Raw genomic sequence first — 21,943 nt, forward strand, 5'->3', positions numbered from 1 at the left:
AGGATAAATTGCAGCATTATTACTTTTATGTGCCTTAATGTAAACCGTTGTGACGGTCCCCACCAAATGATGGTATAGAAAAGATTTAAAATAAATAAATAAATAAAAATAGTTGGGATTATTTTTCCCTATGTGCATCACTTTGCACTTTTCCACATGAAATTTTGATCTGCCATTCAGTTGCCCTGTCTCCTAGTCTCACAAGGTCATTCTGCAATTCCTCACGATCCACTACTGTTTTAAAATAAAATTGAATAATTTTGGTCATCTGCAAATTTGATTACCTCATTTTTTCCCTTTTCCAGATCATTTATGAATATGTTAAACAGTACATGTTTCAGTACTGATCCCTGTGGTACTCTACTAATGACTTTTCTGCATTTGAAAAACTGACCATTTAGTCCTACCCTCTATATCCAGCTTTTAAACCAGTTAGCAATTCACAATAGAACACTGCCTACTATCCCATGACTTTGTAATTCCCTGAGGTGTCTTACATGGGGGACTTTGTCAAATGCTTTCTGAAAATCCAAATATACTAAATCTACTGGTTCACCTTTATCTGCATGTTTGTTTATATCTTCAAAAATTTCTAAAAGACACGACTTCCTCTTGCTAAAACCATATTGACTCTTCCCATTAAGCTATGTCTGTTTACGTGGCCAGTGATTTATGTGGCCAGTGATTTAAGAATGTCTTCAACCATTTTGCCCAGCACTGACTTCAGGCTTACCAGTCTCTAGTTTCCTGGATCAACCCTGGAGACCTTTTAAAAAAATTGGCGTCACATTGGCCACCTTCCAGTCTTCAGGAATTGTGGCTGTTTTAAATGATAGGTGATAGATTACTGGTAATAGATTAACAATTTCAAGTTTTTGTTCTTTTAGAACTCTAGGGTGGATGCCATCTGGTCTCAATGATTTGTTACTCTTTAGTTTGTCAATCTGATCATCCTCCATTGTTACATATATTTGTTTTAGTTGCTCAGAATCTCTCCTATTAAAGCATATTTCATGAAAGAATATGTTCCCAACATCTTCCTCTGTAAAGACCAACGCAAGAAATCCATTCAGTTTTTCTGCTATTTTCTTGTTCTCTCTGAACACCCCTTTTAGCCCTCAATCATCTAGCAGTCCAACCAGCTCCCTCTTTTTGCTTCATGTGTACTTGAAAAAGTTTTTATTAGTTTTTGCCTTACTGGCAAGCTTTTCCTCAGTTTCTCTTGTCCTGTCTATCTACTGTTTTACATCTAACTTGCCAGTGCTTATGCTCTTTCCTCCTTTCATCATTTGAGTCTGCTTTCCATATTTTGAACAATGCCCTTTTAGCTTTAACTTCCTCCTTCACCTCACCATTAAACCACGATGGTCTTCTTTCAAAATTTTTAGTGCATGGAATACATTTTTTTTTTAATTCTTTATTTATTCAATTTTTATTTTAGAAAACAAACCTATGTTTGTAACAGAAAAACTCAGGTACGTTCAAAGAATCATTCATTGTGTATCACAAAAAGAAAAATGTTATATATATCCTATAATAAGACAAATTGCAATTTCTCAATTTAATCAGAATAAATGTTTTTACCTTTCCTTTTACTGTCAATGATTCTAATTTGGGGGGCTAGAAGCTGGGAGTTATTTAAAATAACACTTTTTATTTAGAAATAAAGATTGTCTAAGCATAGCATGCCTAGTATATCTCTAAGTTGACTGCACAGGGGTTGAGGTACTGGGTTTCTTTGAATCAATGAAACTTTTTAATTGATCAGGAATGAAGAAAATATAACATTCATCTCTCCTTTTTAAAATGCACTTGCATGGAAACTGTAATAGGAAAAACCCAATGCAACCACTTCCTGACGAAATGCTAAGAAACTCTTCTGTCTAGCTTGAGTTACTAATGCCAAATCCAGGAAAATGTTTGACAATATCTAGAAATTTAACTGGGTATTTTCTAAAATACACTTTCATTATTGTATTAATATCATATGTTAAAATTAGAGAAATAAACAGCGTACCCCTATCTAAACTTTCCAAATCCGAATTTTCCAATTCTGCCACAGGAGACTCAGTGCAAAACAGACTAATAAGCCATTTTGGTCAAATAATCCAGACGTCAAATAACCCTATTAAAACATCCATTCAAAAGAACACAGTCACAGTACTTAACTCAAGGTAAGATCCCGACGCGATCGCATTTTGAACCAACGGTTCTGCTTCAGGGGAAACACCAAATATACGTCTTCTTCAAAGAAATCATCACATCTTGCAGAAACAATCTTCTCTTAGTGGCATAGACAGTGGCTGCTTAAGTCCTTCCTCAGCGGTCTGCTTTCAGACCTGGCAGTATGGAACATTTTAAGACATAATATACAAAAAATTCTAAAAATAGTTTAAATATAAAATAAAGTAATGTGACCATTCTATGGTGGGTCTGATTGACATATAGACTCTTTGCGTATTGGTCCTACAACATTTATCACATTTAATTAATATTGGTGTGGCCAATTGTATTGATATAGTTACCAGCAAACCATTTTTTATATTTTGTACTTGTATTTAAGGTTTCTGGAGTACACTGTGTGTTTGGGCCAATTTGTTGTGATTAGGATCAGTTGCTCCATGTAGCAGTCATTTATGGCATCTAGAAACTTAACCTCTCTAGCAAGTCCCAATGAGACAGTAACCTCGTCAATACCAGGAAAATTGAAATCTCCCATTATTATTGTTGCCATTTTTTTTTTTTAATTTCAGCTAGTATTTCTCAGTCTGTTTCTTCATTTTGGCTAGATGGCTATGCACTTACTTGTCGCACATAGAATTTCTATCCATAAGGATTCCATATTGTATTTTGTTTCCTGCAAGATTTTTATCGTGCTTTACTCTGCCATCTTTTACATATTTTGCCACCACTCTACCAATTTGATCTGCCATATTACATTGATATATAATTTATACCCTGATAACACAATGTCCCTTTGGTTATCCTTCTTCCACCATGTGTCTGAAATACTTATTATGTCTATATCCTCGTATAATGCCATACATTGTAACTCACCAGTTTTACTGTTTAAAATTCTGGCTTTCACATAAAGACATTTTAAAGTATGTTTTTTATTTGTACTTTCAATTCTCTTTGTATTCACAATCTGCTTATTAGCAAATGATACAAGTAGTTTAGAATCATTCACATTTGGGTGCTGTTTGTCTACATCTGTCTGGGCTACTTTATCCTTAAACACAACCTCTCTACTGGGATATTCTAACTTCTCTGTTTTGCAATCATCTTTAAAAGATGCATCCCTCAATACCATGTGCTTCTGAGCGACTGTCAGCTTTCCCTCAGAGTCTAGTTTAAAAGCTGCTCTCTCTTTTTTAAATGTAATCACCAGCAGCCTAGTTCCACTCTGGTTAAGGCAGAGCCCATCTCATTGAAATAGGCTCCTCCAATGAACCTTAGTTCTAACAAACCTAAAAGCCTCTTCCCCGTTCCATTATCTCATCCACACATTGAAACTCTAGAGCTCAGCCTGCCTCTGGGATTCTGAGTGTGGAACAGGGAGCATTTTTGAGACTATAATCCTGGAGGTTCTGGAATACAGTTTCCTATCTAACAGGGTCATTTATCAAATAGCGTTATGGCGTTTTCGCATGCATTAAGCACCTTTATCGCATGCGATAGCACCATAACGATTGGTGCGATGCAAATCAGAAAAAGAGGAGTTAGGGGCGGGAGTGGGCTGGGTTCACCGTTTGCGAAGCCCTATCGCGCAGCTTTATTGCTGATTTTAGCTACACCTTTTTCAGTAGCATTAAGCCATGTGATAGGTTGCGTTAAGGCTTTATTGCATGTTGTGATGTGTTCTCAAATGCCGGTTTTAGTAGTTTTGAAGCTCCCAGAGCACCAGCCTAGCTATCAAGGCATTCCAAGAGAGAGAGAGAGAGCGCGCCTAGCCATAATGCCCGCACACTAGATAGAGATATAAATATCTATAGGAGGCCCACCTAGTAAATCGAGGTGAGGTTTAGGTATTAGTGTAGGGGTTAGGGGCCACTTTGACATTCAAAGTGAGACGTACGAACAGAACAGTGCTCTCTTTTGAAGATTTGATAATCTCTCTCCCTCTCCCTCTCTCCCTCTCTCTCTCTCTCTCTCCCCTCAGTGGCCCTGATAGCTAGGCTGGCTCTCCAGGACCTTAAAACTACTAAACATGGTCCCCCCCAGTAGTTATATGTAGGAAATATAACAATTCTGGCACTTCCCTCAAACTGCAAAAAAGTTATCACAGTTTGCGGTAACTTATTGCTTCACATAGGTATTAGCGCAAATTGCGATATAAACTGCCTATTACCATAAAACACGCCCCCTTGAGATCCAAGATGGCGCTCTAGAGGCAGGGCGTGTGTGCGTCTCTCTCCCCAGTTACCAGAATTTTTCTTAATGCCGCACTCTGGTTGCAAGCGGAGGGCCCGAGAGGCTGAATATGGATGCCCCGATACAGGGCATGACTCGGGGTCCGATGGACGACCACATCCTCAGGAATTGGGATGCCACGAGAGGAGTCACTGGACGAAACCCGTAGAGATGCGTTAACAACCGGGTCCCTTCTTGACTCAACGCTATCTTTGTCCCCGGCGGAGAGAACAGCTCCCGACAACCCTGCAGAAGGTCGGACAGCTATTCTGACGCACCTGGAGGTTCTTCCGGGTCACACCAGAGAGGAGGCTCTGCATGGAACGGAGAAGGTCCGTTAAACGCGGGGCAACCAGGAGCTGTAGGGCTCGACGGAGAAGAGCCTCGAGGAGGAGAAACACTAGCCGGAAAATGGGCTGCTTTTTGGCAAAATGAAGAAAACTTTGATGACACAATGCAGGACTATGAGATTGAGCTGGCCCCGATGGTAAGCCCAGAAATGTTTTCATTAGAATCAATTTGGATGGCGATTGAGATCCTTAATAAAAACGTAGCTTTACAAATAAGACCAATTGTAAGGAGAGTGAAACAATTGGAGCCTCAAGTATTAAAATTGAAAGAAGAAGTAGTGGAAAACAAATGGGAAGTGGAAACATTAAAATCAGAAATGGGGGAGATGAGAAAGCAATATCAAGGTTTGGTAAAGGATAACTTATACTTCCTAAGGAAATTTGAAAATGCTGACAACCAACAAAGAAGTAAAAATTTGAGGTTAATTAATTTTCCTAGGAAAATTACTGTTACTCCAGTTGAAATGTGGACTAAGTTTGCATTGGAAAATTTAAAATTGCCACAAGCCACACTACCCCCATTATCAAAGATTTATTACCTACTCGTGAGGAAAAAAGTTTCAGCTGAAGGTGGAAAAATGCAAATATTGTCCCCATTAAATTTATCTAGAATCCTGGAACCAATAGAAGAAGAGGCTCAACCAGCAACTTTGAAAATAACTTTTTTGTTGGACTCTGATAGGGAATGGGTTCTCAGAGCTTATTTTCGAAATAAAGTTGAGGAATTTTTAGGTATGAGGGTGCAAATATTTCCAGATCTCGCAAGAGAAACACAGCTTAGGAGAAAACAATTCCTAGAATTAAGATCAAGAGTATTACAATTGGGTGCGCAGTTTGTAACTAGATGGAACCAAATCTTGAACAAATGTTCTTTTGATTTGATGATCCTCATCATTGAGACAATGAAAAATCTCACTCCCGTGCTACAAGACGAGCTAACAGTACAGATCGATTCGATTAAACAGCGTTCCTCCGTTGAAGCTTTTGATCAGCAACTGTCGGACTTTAATACCAATCTGGACAAATTTAAAAGTGATCTTAAGGCTGTAAAATATAAAAGATTTCAGAGGAACACCGCTGACTACTCTAAAGGCTTCGTATACACATGGATGTCTACAACTCGTCCCGCACGCAGGAAGGTGGCTATTTCCAACTCTTCATCAGACGATTCTTCAGGAGACGATACACCTATGACAACACATCAAGAAGTTATTTCTGCCAGCTCTGGTGGTTTCGGGTCTTCTTCGTCTGCCTCTGCACAACATCAACCTCTTTTTTTTTTTTTTACATCCTCCTCAGCTAGCACAACCTCAACCTTTGCTCAGCCTCAACTGGCCAAATCAGCACGCAATACTCAATACCAAGGCAAGCCACAGTTTACCACAATGACTTGCAGCACCCGCAACACTCGTCAACAGCAGCCGAGCAACCCCTGGCAATAACTACTTCAAATTCTAGTGCAGTGTATAACTTATCTCGTTCCCTTTCTCATTTAGAACTTTCGGTTTTAGAGAAGGGTTTGTCTTTTGTTCCCACTATAATTTATGATTCATTTGATGTGCAAGTTCATTTATACCGTTTTTTTTGTGCTTTACGTTTTTATTTAAAAAATTTAAAAGATCACTTTTAAATTTGTCCAGATCAAACACTTTGTCTATGCTGACGACATCCAGATAGTGATCCCTCTTAAAGAATCTCTCGTCAAAACTCTTGAATACTGAGAATCATGCCGCTCAACAATCAATGACCTGCTCGCCTGCCTAAACCTCATTTTAAACACCACCAAAATGGAACTCATGCTAATTTCTCCAGAAAACAACAATAATTCCAGCACCCCCCCCCCCCAAACATTCCACTCTCCCATCAAGTCAGAGACTTAGGAGCTATAATTGATGACAAGATGAATTTGAAAGCATTTGTCAACCGCACTACAAAGGACTGTTTCCACAAACTCCAAGTGTTGAAAAGGATAAAACCGCTTTTCCATTTTCAAGACTTTAGAACAATACTACAAGAAATAATCTTCACAAAGTTAGATTACTGCAACGCTATCCTACTAGGACTCCCATCCTCATACACTAAACCTCTACAGATGGTCCAAAATGCGGCAGCAAGAATACTCACGAATACCAGAAGAAGAGACCACATGTCACCTATCTTAAAAGATCTCCACTGGCTCCCTATTCACTTCAGAATCATCTACAAATCCGTTACCATCATATTTAAGTCCATCCACCACCTTACTTCACTTGACCTTCAATACCCGCTCAGCCTACACAACTCCCTTAGACCGACCAGAGAAGCCTACAGAGGATCCCTCCAGATACCCAATACGAAATTCACGCAGCACATAACCTCAAGAGAACGGGCTCTCTCAACAGCTGGACTATCACTCTGGAACTCCATCCCCTCGAATTTTCACCAGGAGCCTTGCCTGCCAACTTTCCGAAAAAGATTGAAAATTTGGCTATTTAAACAAGCCTTCCCAGACCACACCTGAATCACAACCTATCTATTCAAAGAATGTAGCCACACCAGTTCTGTAAATAATTATTAATTCATGAGTTTAACTTTTTACTGTTTTTTTTTCTCTTGTCCCAGTTCCAGTACCCCTGTTTCATTGTAACTGCAACTCCTCTGCACTAAATTCAGTTTTGTATTTTTGCACACCTTGTTCGAATGTAAACCGGCATGATGTGATTTTTTTCACGAATGCCGGTATATAAAAAACCTAAATAAATAAATAAATGTTTTTTTGCAGATAGCCCTTCAGTTCAAGATGTCTCCATGATACATAAAAAATCCCGTTGGATTCCCCCTTGCCCCCATTACTCCATTTTACACACTTTTGAAAAATTAGTGTTATCAGATATTGATTAGTTACCTGCCCATCCTCCCGTTACACAATATAACATATCAAAGGCTGAGAAAACCGCCATAACCGCTTTAGCTAATGACACCTCGATAGTCATCAAACCTGTGGACAAAGGAGGTGGAGTTGTGGTTTTGGATCACCAAAATTACATTTATGAAGTTGCTCGTCAGCTTCGGGACATGGAGTTTTACTTCCTTTTATCCACTGACCCCACTGCTGAATTACAGGCACTAATCAAGGATACTGTCCAACAAGCTCTTGAGTCTTGCCAGATTACCCCTCGCGAAGCTGATTTCTTAAAAACTGAATTTCCTCGCATCCCTTCTTTCTATATTCTTCCCAAAATACACAAATCTTTGCAGGATCCACCAGGTCGTCCAATAGTTTCTGGAATAGGTTCAGTTTTAGAACCACTTTCACAGTTCGTGGACCTATCTATACAACCTTTTGTACCCCTCAGTAGATCATATGTTAAGGATTCTAGTCATTTAATTACTCTTCTTCACGATTCTCCCACCCCTCCTGATGGTTGCTTTTTTGATTACCTTAGATATAATTTCACTCTACTCAAACATCCCACAAGATGAAGCCCTGACTCTGATTGAGGAAATTTTGAATCTCCGTGCTGCTCCTACTCACATCTCTATTTCAATTCGAGTCTACTATCTTTCAACAGGTTAAAGGCACTGCCATGGGGGCCACTATGGCTCCCAGCTTGGTATGCCTTTATGTCAATAAGTTTGAGGAACTTATTGACATAAAGGCATTCATTTTTGGAAGCGTTACATTGACGATGTTCTGTTGATTTGGACAGGCACTGATGCACAGTTTTACATGTTTTTTGATTGGCTAAATTCATGTAATAGACATTTGCAGCCCTCATAGTATAGAATTTTTGGACATTACAATTTCATTTTCATCAGGCACTTTTTCCACTTCTGTTTTTAGGAAATCTACAGACCATAATACCCTTTTGAAATTTGATAGCCACCATCCTTCTCATTTAAGAAGGAATATACCAGTGGGACAATTATTACGGCTTCGTCGCCTTTGTTCGTCCAAGGCTGAGTTTGTGCATCAAGCTACCCTGTTTCCCCGAAAATAAGACAGTGTCTTATATTAATTTTTGCTACCAAAGATGCACTAGGCCTTATTTTCAGGGGATGTCTAATACCGTAGAGCTGCTGGCTGTCCCTGCGTCAGCCATGCCTCACCAGTGTGCTGTCAGAGAGAGGTAAGAGTGTGCAGCATTCATGGTAGTCAGCTTGGGCTGACTCTGCTGCTTTTGAACCTCTGCACACTGCTTGGAAGGGGTCCCCCGACTGGTACTGCCACCATCCCCAGATGTCAGTAATCTTGCTGCCACTGTCACTGCTGCCACATGGCTATTGGGGAGGCCCCGATTGCTGCCACTGACACTGAAGCCCATTCTGCTGCCTCCTCTGTGCAGGCCCCGTGGGCTTCCACTTTCTCCATGCTGATCTCGTACATTGTGAGATCCGCATAGAGAAAGTGCTATTCTTGCACATTCCCAAAGATTACATGTGCCAATCACTAAAAAGTAATTTATTTATTTTTTTTTACCTTTGCTGGCTGATGTTAGTTTTCTAATCGGTTGGTCAGAGGCTTTTTTTTTTCCACCTTCCCTTTCTTATTTTTTTGCCAATTCCTTTTATATTGTCCTTTTTTCTTCCGTATTTCTTTTCTCTCCATCTTCTTCCCTCAAACACAGTCAGGTTCTCATTCTCACATGCATTTCTCTCTCTCACACACACACACAGGCTCTCACTGTCACATGCTGTCTCTCATACAATCATTCATACACACAGTCTCTCACTGGCACATGCTGTCTGACTCTCACACACACAGGCTCTCTCTCACTCCCACATGCTGTCTTGCTCAAGCATAGGCTCTCACCGTCACACGCTGTCTCTCTCACACACACACAGAGGCTCTCACATGCTGCCTCTGCAAACATTCAGATCCTCACTCCCACACACACAATCTCTCAACTCATCTCATACACGCACGCACACACACACCCTCTACAGACCCTCAGTCTCTCTCTCACCTCTGGGCCTCCTCTTTGTGGGTCGCCGCAGGATGGGCTCTGCAGCGGCCCTGAACTTCTCGGGCCTCTTCCTCTTCCTCAGCCCTGCTACCGGGCCTCTTCCTCTTCCTCGGCCCTGCTACCGGGCCTCTTCCTCTTCCTCGGCCCTGCTACCGGGCCTCTTCCTCTTCCTCGGCCCTGCTACCGGGCCTCTTCCTCTTCTTGGGCCGCTACGACTTGGGATTCGCAGCAGCCCGTGGCGGCTCCTCTTCTGCACGCGCTGATGCTCTTTCTCCTTCCTGCCCACGCGGCTCCGGCAACGTTTACTTCCGGGCCGCACAGGCAGAAAGGAGGAAGAGCATCAGTGCGTTTGAACGCGATCTTTTTCTTCGGGCAAGGAGGCTCAGTGGCCGCATGAGCCTCCTTGCGCCCGGGGGCATCAGCTCCCCTCGGGATACCACTGCAGGCCTCCTCTTCGCGGGTCACCGCAGGATGGGCTCTGCAGCGGGCCTGAACTTCTCGGGCCGCGGCAGCCCTGCTACCGGGCCTCTTCCTCTTCCTCGGCCCTGCTACCGGGCCTCTTCCTCTTCTTGGGCCGCTGCGACTTGGGATTCGCAGCAGCCCACGGCGGCTCCTCTTCTGCACGCGCTGATGCTCTTTCTTCTTCCTGCCCACACGGCTCCGGCAACGTTTACTTCCGGGGCCACACAGGCAGGAAGGAGAAAGAGCATCAGCATGTTTGAATGCGATCTTTTTCTTCGGGCAAGGAGGCTCAGCGGCCGCATGAGCCTCCTTGCGCCCGGGGGCATTGGCTCCCCTCGGGATACCACTGCTCGCGTCTGCCCCTAATACTTTGGAAACTTTATTAAAAAAAAAAAAATGACGTCACAGGATTGACCGGCCCACCGGGGGAAGCCCGATCCCCCGATAGGTCAATCCGCCCCTGTTTACAAGGGATGGCTTACTTTCGGGGGAGGTCTTATATTTAAGAATTCAGCAAAATCTCTACTAGGTCTTATTTTTGGGGGATGTCTTATTTTCAGGGAAACACGGTAAGCAGATGATCTCACGGTTTCAAGAGAGAGAGGGTACCCTTGCCGGGTCCTACAAAAGGCTTTCAAACATGCACTTTTTGTTAATCATCATCTTTTATTTTTACCTCAATCTCTGACGGCTATATAAATTGCATTTTGCCTTTTTCTACCCATACCCGTGATCTCACAACCATCATTAAATGTCATTGGTCTATTTTAGCATTACATGATTGTTTAGATTTTCCCTTGAGGTTTTCTTTCCAACGAGGTCGTAATTTGAGGGATATTTTGGTACATTCTCAACTTATTGACATTACCACTTCTAACTCTTTTTCCCACTCTGGTTTTGTACCATGTGACCATTGTTCAGCATGTCCACATGCTCTTTCTAGTACTAGTTTTCAACATCCTATTACTCAACACGTTTATGACTTGAAATTTTCCACTACTTGTGCTTCGCCGGGGGTCATCTATGTAATCATTTGTCCCTGTCCCAAGTTATATGTGGGTAAAACCATTAGGCCAGTATGAACTAGGATTATTGAACATCGGTCCAACATTCGGACCGGCCACGAAACTGCTCCTTTGGTGCCCCATTGGTCTTCGTATGTGCACTCTGAATCTGATCTTAAGTTTCTAGTTATTGACATTATCCCTCCCCCATCACAAGGTGGTAATTTTGCAGAAATTTTGACATGTAGGGAACAAAAATGGATTTTTAGATTGAATTGTTTAGCCCCGAAGGGGCTTAACAATGAAATAGAATGTTTCCGCTTTATTTGACTGTATTTTCTTTGCCTTCTGTATGCTCTCTTATTGGTGGATGTTATCTGTGTTGGTGCTCTCTCATTGGTGCAAATTTTCACGCCATAATACACTCCTTGAAATGAGCATCTGTGTTAGTATTGCCCGCTCTCCTCTGACTTTAAATTGGACCTGACTTAAGGTGTGTGTCCCGGCACTAAGTTTGCCCTTTGTATTACAGTCCTTAGTTATCACTGATGTATAATTCTCTGTTTGTTTTTAGTGGTTGAAATTATACACTGGGGGACCTGTTTGAAAACTATGGTATATCGCATTGAGCTTCTGGAGTAGCCGCTTATGAAAATATAAAAGCAAGGAAATCAATTTCCTATTTTGCAACACTACGAATTTTTGGACTGTATGATTCTTTCTGCTCTCTTTCTTTGTTTGTGGATAATAATTGGAGACCAGCAATCCTATTTGCGTACTGAATAATTAATTACCATAATTTTGCAAACAGTCCAGACTCTTAATATCTTTTTCCAAAGGGTTGTCCTGTCATCAGATACTATTTGAATATTGCTGACCAAAAGAGTTATTTACTAATCTGCAGTATTTTTCCGGAGAGGAGAAAAATACCACGAAAGCTTCCAAAGTTGTTTACTCCCTGCATAGCACATTACCAGATCTCAATGAACAACTGTTTGCATATTATGTGGATTGAAGTGCAGATCTCTGCTCAGGATATTCATCAGGAGAAATTTGACTTCCTTTTGACAGAAAAGAACATGAAATGCATATAGTAAACTCTCAATACACAATGGGGCGGATTTTCAGAGCCCTGCTCGCCGGTAAGCCTATTTTACATAGGCCTACCGGCACGCGCAGAGCCCCGGGACTCGCGTAAGTCCCGGGGTTTTCGGAGGGGGCGTGTCGGGGGCGGGCCCGAACCGCGCGGCGTTTTCGGGGCGTGTCGGGAGCGTTCCGGGGGCGGGCCCGGGGGCGTGGCTACGGCCCGGGGCGGGCCCGGGGGCGTGGCTACGGCCCGGGACGGCCCGGGGGCGTGGCTGCGCCCTCCGGACCCGCCCCCAGGTCGCGTCCCGGCGCGCAGGAGGCCCGCTGACGCGCGGGGATTTACGCCTCCCTCTGGGAGGCGTAAATCCCCCAACAAAGGTAAGGGGGGGGCTTAGACAGGGCCGGGTGGGTGGGTTAGGTAGGGGAAGGGAGGGGGAGGGCAAAAGGAAGTTCCCTCCGAGGCCGCTCCGATTTCGGAGCGGCCTCGGAGGGAACGGGGGTAGGCTGCGCGGCTCGGCGCGCGCCGGCTATACAAAATCGATAGCTTTGCGCGCGCCGATCCAGGTTTTTAGCAGATACGCGCGGCTCCGCGCGTATCTACTAAAATCCAGCGTACTTTTGTTTGCGCCTGGAGCGCAAACAAAAGTAGGCCTATTCGCGGAGTATGAAAATCCGCCCCAATGCATTTGAGATGGCATCAAGAGTCTCTTCCATGGCCACTGGTTCTTATAAGACTGCTTGATTGTTGGCATCTGGCCTTAAAGAAGATGTGCAGGATAAGCTCATTGATATGTCACACAAAGGAAATAATCTTTGGATAGAAGATGAACACTACTTTGGATCATCAGTCCAGCTACAAGTGATCTCTACCACTTTTGATCTGCCTTCCACATCTAAGGAACTTCATGATAGTTTTTCCTGAAAGGAATTATTGCTTCCCATTTTGTAGGGTCTTGTCAGGCCAAATATTAGAGCCTGAGCCTCAGCAATACAGGTAAAATGTCTGTACCCTACTCACTGCCATTACATCAAAATTAGCAGCAGGTTCTTGACTGGCTTCAGAGAAGAGAGCCATTGTTTCTCTCCAAGTGCCACTCCGTATGGAGGAAGCTGAAGTTTTTTTCATAAATAATTTGATCCCTGTGACTTCCTATCAGGTGAGGATACAAATTATATCTTTTTAAAGTCCTTCAGATTACATTTCCTATTCAGGACTTTACCTCAGCAAAACCTATTGATGGAAATCTTCTCCCACTTAGAGTCTCAGAGAAGAGAACTGGGAGATTCACCCCATCTTAGACCTTTGGGACCTGAACTTCTACCTGACGAAAGGCATACGTTCATATTCCCCTAAACATGTTTTCCTAACTAAATTAAGGAGACTACACAAAGATATTCCCCAGCACAGGATTTATATTAGATTTTTTGTAGGTACTATCGGGAGCTGCAGGATTTGAACCCACTACCTCAGGTGTCCAAGACTGGGGAAATCCAGAGCCTTGGGCACTCTGAACCAATAAGAATCCTTTGGTAAATATCAAGCAAAGTAATGTTAGGGGAGACCCACCTCTGGAGGCTCTCTATTGGACCAGTATTAGGTGTGGCCCTAATAGTTAACTACAGTATATAAAATGAAGCCCAGGTTGCTACACCTTTATTGATCTAACAGCTCACAGCGTCTACCCCACAGAAGCTCTATCGGTCTGCTAACCTGTTTCCTATTTGTATTTCTATATTCCTGACTCCTGGTTTTGGCTCCGGTCCTGGCCTGCTTCGTGCCACAGTCTTGGCCTTCAATTATGCTCCTGTTTCTTATTCTTCATCTGGGAAGTCCTGGTGGCCGCCTGCATCCAAGGGCTCAATCTGCAGGGAACGATAGCTGCTTCAGGCAAAGACAGCGGCTTCGGAACATCCAGCCTCTCTATGGTTCTCCTGCTCTAATAATAGTACCCAGCTTTATTGGAGCAGACCATGACAGATACACAGCACTTCAGTAGCTTGTTTTGTCTTTTGGCATCATGTCAGCTTCATCAAATGCTTTTCAGTAATTGTGACATATTTGCCCAGATTCAGAGTGCAATTGTTTCCCTACCTGGATAACTTTCAAGGGAAAGGAGTGCAGCATATATTATTGTTATGATACAATTGCCTATTAATGCCATAGCAATGATTAGTTGTAGTCATAGCTACAAAGTGGTATGTGTAATATGATATGTCTCATAAGAAATTTTATGATTCATTATTATATTTATTTTTTATGTAATTTTAATAGTTATTTATTACAACTGTTATAAATATTCTTTCACAGTGATACTCAAACAGGTCCCCCAACAGCCAATCAGGTTTTCAGGATATCCATAAAAAATATGCATGAGATAAATTTGCATGCACTAACTCCAATATATGCAAATATATATCGTGCATATTTCTTAGGTATATCCTGAAAACATGGCTGGTTGAGGGAGGGGAAGTAATGACCGGTTTAAGCAAACATTTTATCTTAGGCATAGTGTTAACTGAGGCAGAGCAGGTGAGAGTTCCAGAGTCATATGACAGGGATGCCCTTTGCATGGTTTGTTTCTGTGTCTATTGGCTAGAAGAGGGAGCATAAGCCATGATTTTCGGTTAATAAGCCATGATTTGGGTTATTAAAACATAACTCTTGAGAAACAACTTATCAAGTAGGAAAAATTTTGCTTTTCTAGATTGCAGAAGAAAATACATGTTAAGGTAATTTCTGAAAACTGTATTTCTGAATAAGTTTACCTAAAGTGGATCCAAACAACATGTTCCTATAACCCTAAAGCATCTGTGGGGCTTCATAGTCCCAAACCTGGTTTTATTGAAAACAATGTAGGACAGTATGAATTTTAGTATATAGAAGTATTTGAGGTTCAAGAAGTTCACATGTTCATTTTGTTGTTTTTCTTTCCACAGGAATTAGCAGTAATGAAGCAAGTTCTACTTAATATGCATACTAAGCACTCAGCTGAAGGTGCACTTCCTTCTCATGGTGAAGCAAAGAATCTGACTGCAAAGCAAAACACAAGGTCCCCTGTAAGCATGCTTCCACAGCATCATGAGGAAGAAAATATCTTTATACCGAAGCCAACACTGTTTGTAAGTTATTGAAGGTGAAACAGTTTTACTTTTTCATTATTTGTATGAAATTTAATCTAACATTACACCAAAGTGTGTTTCTCCAAGGACTGAAGATACTGCAGAGGGAGTGTTCACAAGACCATGACTGGAGAGAACCCTGCCATCGAATAGTGATGCATATTAGCCAGACTGAAGGATGCACGCACACCAGGTTCTGCAGTGAGCTGGGGCCTTCAGCAGAGGATTTTCAGTGTAACGGTTGGGCAAGCCAGACAAAGATGGTTTAAAATGAGAAATAAAGTTGAAAAAATTATGAATGAAGGTTTGTAGTGCCATAACCTTATCAGAGGTCAATTCCAATTGAATGGAACAAAGAAAACTGCTAGGTTAAAAATAAAAAAACATGTGTTTCTCCTACTATCGGTACCTCCATGGCTTTGGCAGGAAAAGGCAGAAGGGGACCCAAAACACAGGGAATTATATAAAAGACATTTTTTCTTTCATTTTCTTTAGCTACCTGTTTCTTCTAGCAGAGTGTTGTTTTTTTACGAGTACATAGACCATGGCATGCAGAACAGTTGGACTTTATGACATTCTGGGTGATTTCTTCATACAGAGAATATCATTCCAGAAGAAACAAGTGCCAATGGTTAAGCATATTTTGGTCTTTCTAACAGTTTGTAAATGAATTGTTAAAAGAAACTTGAACTGGCACAGAAGATGAAAACGAAATGTGTGTATGCATGTAGAATGGTTTTGTTTGTTTGTTTTTAATTATCCATTCTGGGCAATTTTCAGGTCCCGTCCCCCCCCCCCCCCCCCCCCCCCCCCCCCCCCCCCCCCCCCCCCCCCCCCCCCCCCCCCCCCCGTTACCTTTTCTTTTTAAAACAATGGAAGAAATAGGGGAAAGGCTTTTAATAAAACTATTTTATTATTGTACTCAGTTATAATGGTTCCATTTAACCTTGTTTGTCTAAGGTATTACTGTATCATTAGGGTTTTGTAAGATCATTACTGGTCCACAAATTCCTGAGAAATTCATTTGCATTCTTTTATAGTCATGAAATCATACCTACCAATCACTATAAATTAATTTCTTAAATCATTTCTTCTTAACGACTGCTGCATACTAGAGTCAAAACCTATCAATAGTTTGAGATTACTGATGTGCCAAAAACTGAATAAAAATCCCTAAAGACAACAACAGTTTTTCTGAATTTTCATGAACAACTGTAGTAGTGGGAGCACTAAGAAGAGAGAATCAGTAAGTACTGCTTGGAGAGACTTTTAAAACTTAAAAGTATTGGGGAGAAGTAAACTATTGGGGTATATTTTTTAGTGTTTTTGTGTGTTTTGTTATAAATAGAAAGGCAGGCAACAAACAGAAGTTTGTGTGTTTGTATTTCCCAACCCTTCCATCCCTCTCCCACCCACCCCAGCTCATCTTTTAATTTATACGCAGGTGTCACTTTCACACTTAAAAAAATATATATATATATAAAAAATCAAAACAGCCTTTTAACTTAAACTCAGAAATTCCCCACATCTTATCAAGAGTTTGATCATTCCCTTGTAGGTCACTACCAGATAAATAGTGAATACACTGATACATTTAAAGCACCCTAATTGTATGCATTCCTACTCCCATAGCAAACTAAAACTTAACTAGGAACTGAACAAATTTAAGATTAAGGCAGCAGTCCAGGAGCTAGAAGAGGCTGTCCCAGTCTTTTGCATCGAGTGTCACATGTATGATTTTTTACCCATCGGTGAGAAATTGTACATATGCAATCGATGCAAAGAGCTCCTGTCTCTCAGAAAGTGAGTTTGATCTCTGGAGGCTAAAGTGGCAGACCTGGAGGAGCTGAGGCAGACAGAGAGGTATATAGATGAGACCTTCAGGGACATAGTTTCCAAGTCCCAACTCCAGTCTGACAGCACTGGTACTGTCTTGGTGGAGGAAGGTCTCATGATCGGAGAATATCAACCTGGTGCAGCAGGAAATGATCCTATAGCAAGGACCTGCTATCCTGGTAGTCCATTGTCCTCTCGCACCAAGGATGGGTCTCCCAGGGCTACTGCCCAAGAGGGAAGCATTAGGTTGGCAGTCATATTTGGTGATTTGATTATTAGGAATGTAGACAGCTGGGTGGCTGGTGGGCATAAGGATCGCCTGGTAACATGCTTACCTGGTGCAAAGGTGGCGGACCTCAAGCGTCACCTAGATAGGCTTTTTAAACAGTGCTGTGGAGGAGCCGGCTGTTGTGGTACATGTGGGTACCAATGAAAAAGGAAAATGTGGGAGGGAGGTTCTAGAAGCCAAATTTAGGTTCTTAGGTAGAAAACTGAAATCCAGAACCTCCAAGGTAGCATTCTCTGAAATGTTCTCTGTTCCACGCGCCAGAAGCAGTCAGAGCTCTGGAGTCTCAATGGGTGGATGAGACGGTGCAAGGAAGAGGGATTCAGTTTTCTAAGGAACTGGGGAACCTTTTGGGGAAGGGTGAGTCTTTTCCAAACGGATGGGCACCACCTTAACCAGGGTGGAACCAGGCTGCTGGCGCTAACCTTTAAAAAGGAGATAAGAGGAGCTTTTAAACTAGACAGTCGCTCAGCAGTGCATGGTTCGGAGGGAAGTATCTTCAAAGGATACTAATGAAGTATCTTTTGAATAAGAAATAATAAGAAATAAATAATAAGAAAAGTAGTCCAAGTGCCTATAATGAAAAACTCACCTGAGCTAAAAGATTCCAATTTATCCATGTTAACTGAAAAGCAGAATGTAAATACAAACAAAAAAACACACTTTAAATTATTTGTATGTTAATGCAAAGAATCTAAGAAGTAAGATGGGAGAATGATGACTTAGACTTAATTGGCATCTCAGAGACATGGTGGAAAGAGGATAACCAATGGGATAGTGCTATACCGGGTACAAATTATATCTCAATGACAGAGAGGAGCATCTTGGTGGCAGGGTTGCGCTTATGTTCGGGATGGCTTAGAGTCCAAAAGAATAAAGATCCTGAATGAGACTAAATGCACAATCGAATCTTTATGGGTAGAAATCCCTTGTCTGTTGGGGAAAAGTATAGTGATAGTATATTACCGTCCACCTGGCCAACATGGTGAGACAGAAAGTGAAGTGCTAAGAAAAATTAGGGAAGCTAACCAAACTGGTAGTGCAGTAGTAATGGGAGATTTCAATTACCCCAGTATTGACTCGGTAAGTGAAACTTTAGGGCATGCTAGAGAGAGAAAGTTCCTGGATGGAATAAATGACAGTTTTACAGAGCAATTGGTTCACTAACCAACAAGAGAGGGAGCAATTTTAGATTTAATTCTCAGTGGAGCATAGAATTTGGTGAGAGAGGTACTGGTGGTGGGGCCACGTAGCAATAGTGATCATAATATGATCAGATTTGAATTAATTACTGGAAGGGGGACAGTAAGTAAATCCATGGCTCTAGCGCTAAACTTTCAAAAGGGAAACTTTGATAAAAAGCGAAAAATAGATAAAAACTGCAGCACAAAGGTAAAAAGTGTGCAACCAGCATGGGTATTGTTTAAAAAGAAATACCATCCTAGAAGCACAGTCCAGAAGTATTCCACCATCAAGAAAGGTGGAAGGAAGGCAAAATGATTACCCGCATGGTTAAAAGGTGAAGTAAAAGAGGCTATTTTAGCCAAAAGATCTTCTTTCAGAAATTGGAAGAAGAATCCATCAGAAGAATATAGGATAAAGCATAAGCATTGGCAAGTTAAATATAAGACATTGATAAGACAGGCTAGGAGAGAATTTGAAATGAAGTTGGCCATAGAGGCAGAATCTCACAATAAAAACTTTTTAAAATATATCCAAAGCCAAAAGCCTGAGAAGGGAGTCAGTTGGACCGTTGGATGATTAAAGGGACACTTAGAGAAGATAAGGCCATCATGGAAAGATTAAATGATTTGTTGCAGAGATACCCCTTCTGGAGAAGGGTTTCCTGGGTAATGATTCAGATCAACTGAACCAAAACACGATGAACCTGGAAGATGTGGTAGGCCTAATTGACAAACTGAAGAGTAGTAAATCACCTGGACCAAATGGTATACACCCCAGGGTTCTGAAAGAATAAAAAAATGAAATTTCAAAACTATTTCAATTAATTTGTAAACTATCATTAAAATCATCCAGTGTACCTGAAGATTGGAATATGACCAATGTAACCCCTATATTTAAAAAGGGATCCAGGGGTGATCCGGGAAACTATAGACCGGTAAGCATGACTTCAATGCCAGGAAAAATCATGGAAACTGTTATAAAGAATAAAATCACGAAACATGTAGATAATCATGGTTTGATGGGACACAGCCAATATGGATTTACCCAAGGGAAGTCTTGCCTCACAAATCTCTTACTTTTTTTTTTTAAGTTTTTTTGAAAGTGAATCAGTAGATGGTGGTGCATTTGGATTTTCAGAAGGCATTCGACAAAGTCCCGCATGAGAGGCGTCTAAGAAAACTAAAAAGTCATGGGATAGGAGGTGATGTCCTTTTGTGGATTGAAAGCTGGTTAAAAGGCAGAAAACAGTAGCATTAAATGGTCAGTTTTCACAGTGGAGTGCCTCAGGGATCTGTACTTGGACCGGTGCTTTTTAATGTATTTATACATGATCTGGAAAGGGGTACGACAAGTGAGGTGATCAGATTTGTGGATGACACAAAATTATGTAGAGTAGCTAAATCTCAAGCAGATTGTGATGAATTGCAGGAGGACCTTGCGAGACTGGAAGGTTGGTCTTCCAAATGGCAGATGAAATTTAATGTAGCCAAGTAGAAAGTGATGCATATAGAAAAAAATAACCCTTGCTGTAGTTATACAATGTTAGGTTCTATCTTAGGAGTTACCACCCAGGAAAAAGATCTAGGCATCATAGTAGATAATACATTGAAAATGGCTTGTTGTGCTGTGGCAATCAAAAAAGCAAACAAAATGTTAGGAATTATTAGGAAGAGAATGGCAAATAAAACGGAGGATGTCACAATGACTCTGTATCACTCCATGGTGAGACCACATTTTGAATACTGTGTGCAATTCTGGTCACCGCATCTCAAACAAGATAAGGCTGCACTGGAGAAAGTGCAGAGAAGGGTGACCAAAATAAGGAGCATGAAACAGCTGCCCTATGAGGAAAGGCTAAAAAAGTTAGGGCTATTCAGTTTGGAGAGGAGACGTTTGAGGGGGGATATGATAGAAGTCTACAAAATAATGAAAGGACATGAACAAGTTAATGTAAATCGGTTATTTACTCTTTCAGATAATAGAAGGACCGGGGCCACTCCATGAAGTTAGCAAGTAGCTCATTTAAAACAAATTGAAGAAAATCATTTTCACTCAGCGCATAGTTAAGCTCTGTAGTTTGACAGAGGATATTGTTACAGAAGTTAGTGTAACTGGGATTAAAAAAGGTTTGGATAGGTTCCTAGAGAAAAAATCCATAAACTGTTGTTATGGTAATTAATAAGCAGTAGTAGCTTTTGTTTTATCTAATGTTTGGGTACTTGCCAGGTACTTGTGACTTGGATTGGCCACTGTTGGAAACAGGATACTGGACTTGATGGACCCTTGGTCTGACCCTGTATGGCAATTCTTATGTTCTTATGTAATTGTTTACTTTATCATTGCCTCTTGGTTGCTTGAATAATTAATTTTTGTAAGCCTAATGTTCATTGCGCTCTATAGTCTGCTTATTTAATGACTAGGGGGACAGTTTTCAAAGGGATCTAGCCAGCTAAGTAAGGTCTTTGCTGGCTTAATCAAAACCTTTTAAAATTGACCAGGGCTGAGCCAACTAGATTCATTATGCAGGTAAAGTTATCTTTTCAAAAAATGGGTAAACTCAGAGGTGTGATTGGTGTGGGAAAAAGTCTTAGCCAGTTAGCACTGAATTTCAGCATTGACAGTCTAAGTTTAGCTGGCTGAGCATTTAAAACCTGACTTAAATCTAACCAGCTATGTTTATATTGCTTACTTACTGCCTGGACAATCCCAGAGGAACTTTATCTATTTGCATCCCCTGTGGGAGATGAGTTGCTCTGGTCTGTTGTGTGTTCTTGATGCCTGATGTCCTCAAGGCTCCACCTTCTCCCGCTATGGTAGTGGTTATTCATTTTTACAAGAGAACCGCTGTGAGTGGCAAATTAATCACTTAAGAGCCAAACTCTAAGGAGTGTCTCTTCAGGATCTCTTTAAAGAGTTATTTAGAGAGCCAGAGTCTAGGTATTGTGTGCAGCAATAGAAGTATTTGCATGGTTTGTTTGGGGGAGTTTTTCTATATTTGTTTGCTATATTTTACTTTATTTTGTTATGTGATATGGCTCTACCCAGCCTCGAGTTGGGGTTGGGATTAGACTATGTATTGGGCTTATTGGTTTGAGTTTTCAAAGCCATTTACATGAATAAAACAAGGTTTAATGCACATAATCATTAAAAAAAAAAAAAATAGTCCAATGGTAAGTGTGCTTAAAAGTCCACATATAACCCAGTTTCACACTGAGGTGAATTTTAAAAGCCCGACGTGCGCATACATTAGGGGAT

At 41.4% G+C, this 21,943-nt stretch overlaps 1 protein-coding gene across 4 annotated transcripts in view; it reads left to right on the forward strand.

Annotated features, from left to right (window-relative positions):
- Nucleotides 1–21,943, forward strand: part of PIBF1 (progesterone immunomodulatory binding factor 1) — a 391,620-nt gene that overhangs the window by 360,339 nt on the left and 9,338 nt on the right. For 2 of the 4 annotated variants that reach the window (XM_029603019.1, XM_029603018.1), the window contains exon 17: nucleotides 15,199–15,381. In XM_029603019.1, coding sequence (XP_029458879.1) covers nucleotides 15,199–15,381 — 183 coding nt within the window. Of the gene's footprint in view, nucleotides 1–15,198; nucleotides 15,396–15,468; nucleotides 16,170–21,943 lie in introns of those variants that run through there. The other 2 variants (XM_029603021.1, XM_029603020.1) reach the window with 2 other exon arrangements.

The sequence above is a fragment of the Rhinatrema bivittatum genome, chromosome 5, assembly GCF_901001135.1.
Source record: "Rhinatrema bivittatum chromosome 5, aRhiBiv1.1, whole genome shotgun sequence".
Classification (NCBI taxonomy): Eukaryota; Metazoa; Chordata; class Amphibia; order Gymnophiona; family Rhinatrematidae; genus Rhinatrema; species Rhinatrema bivittatum.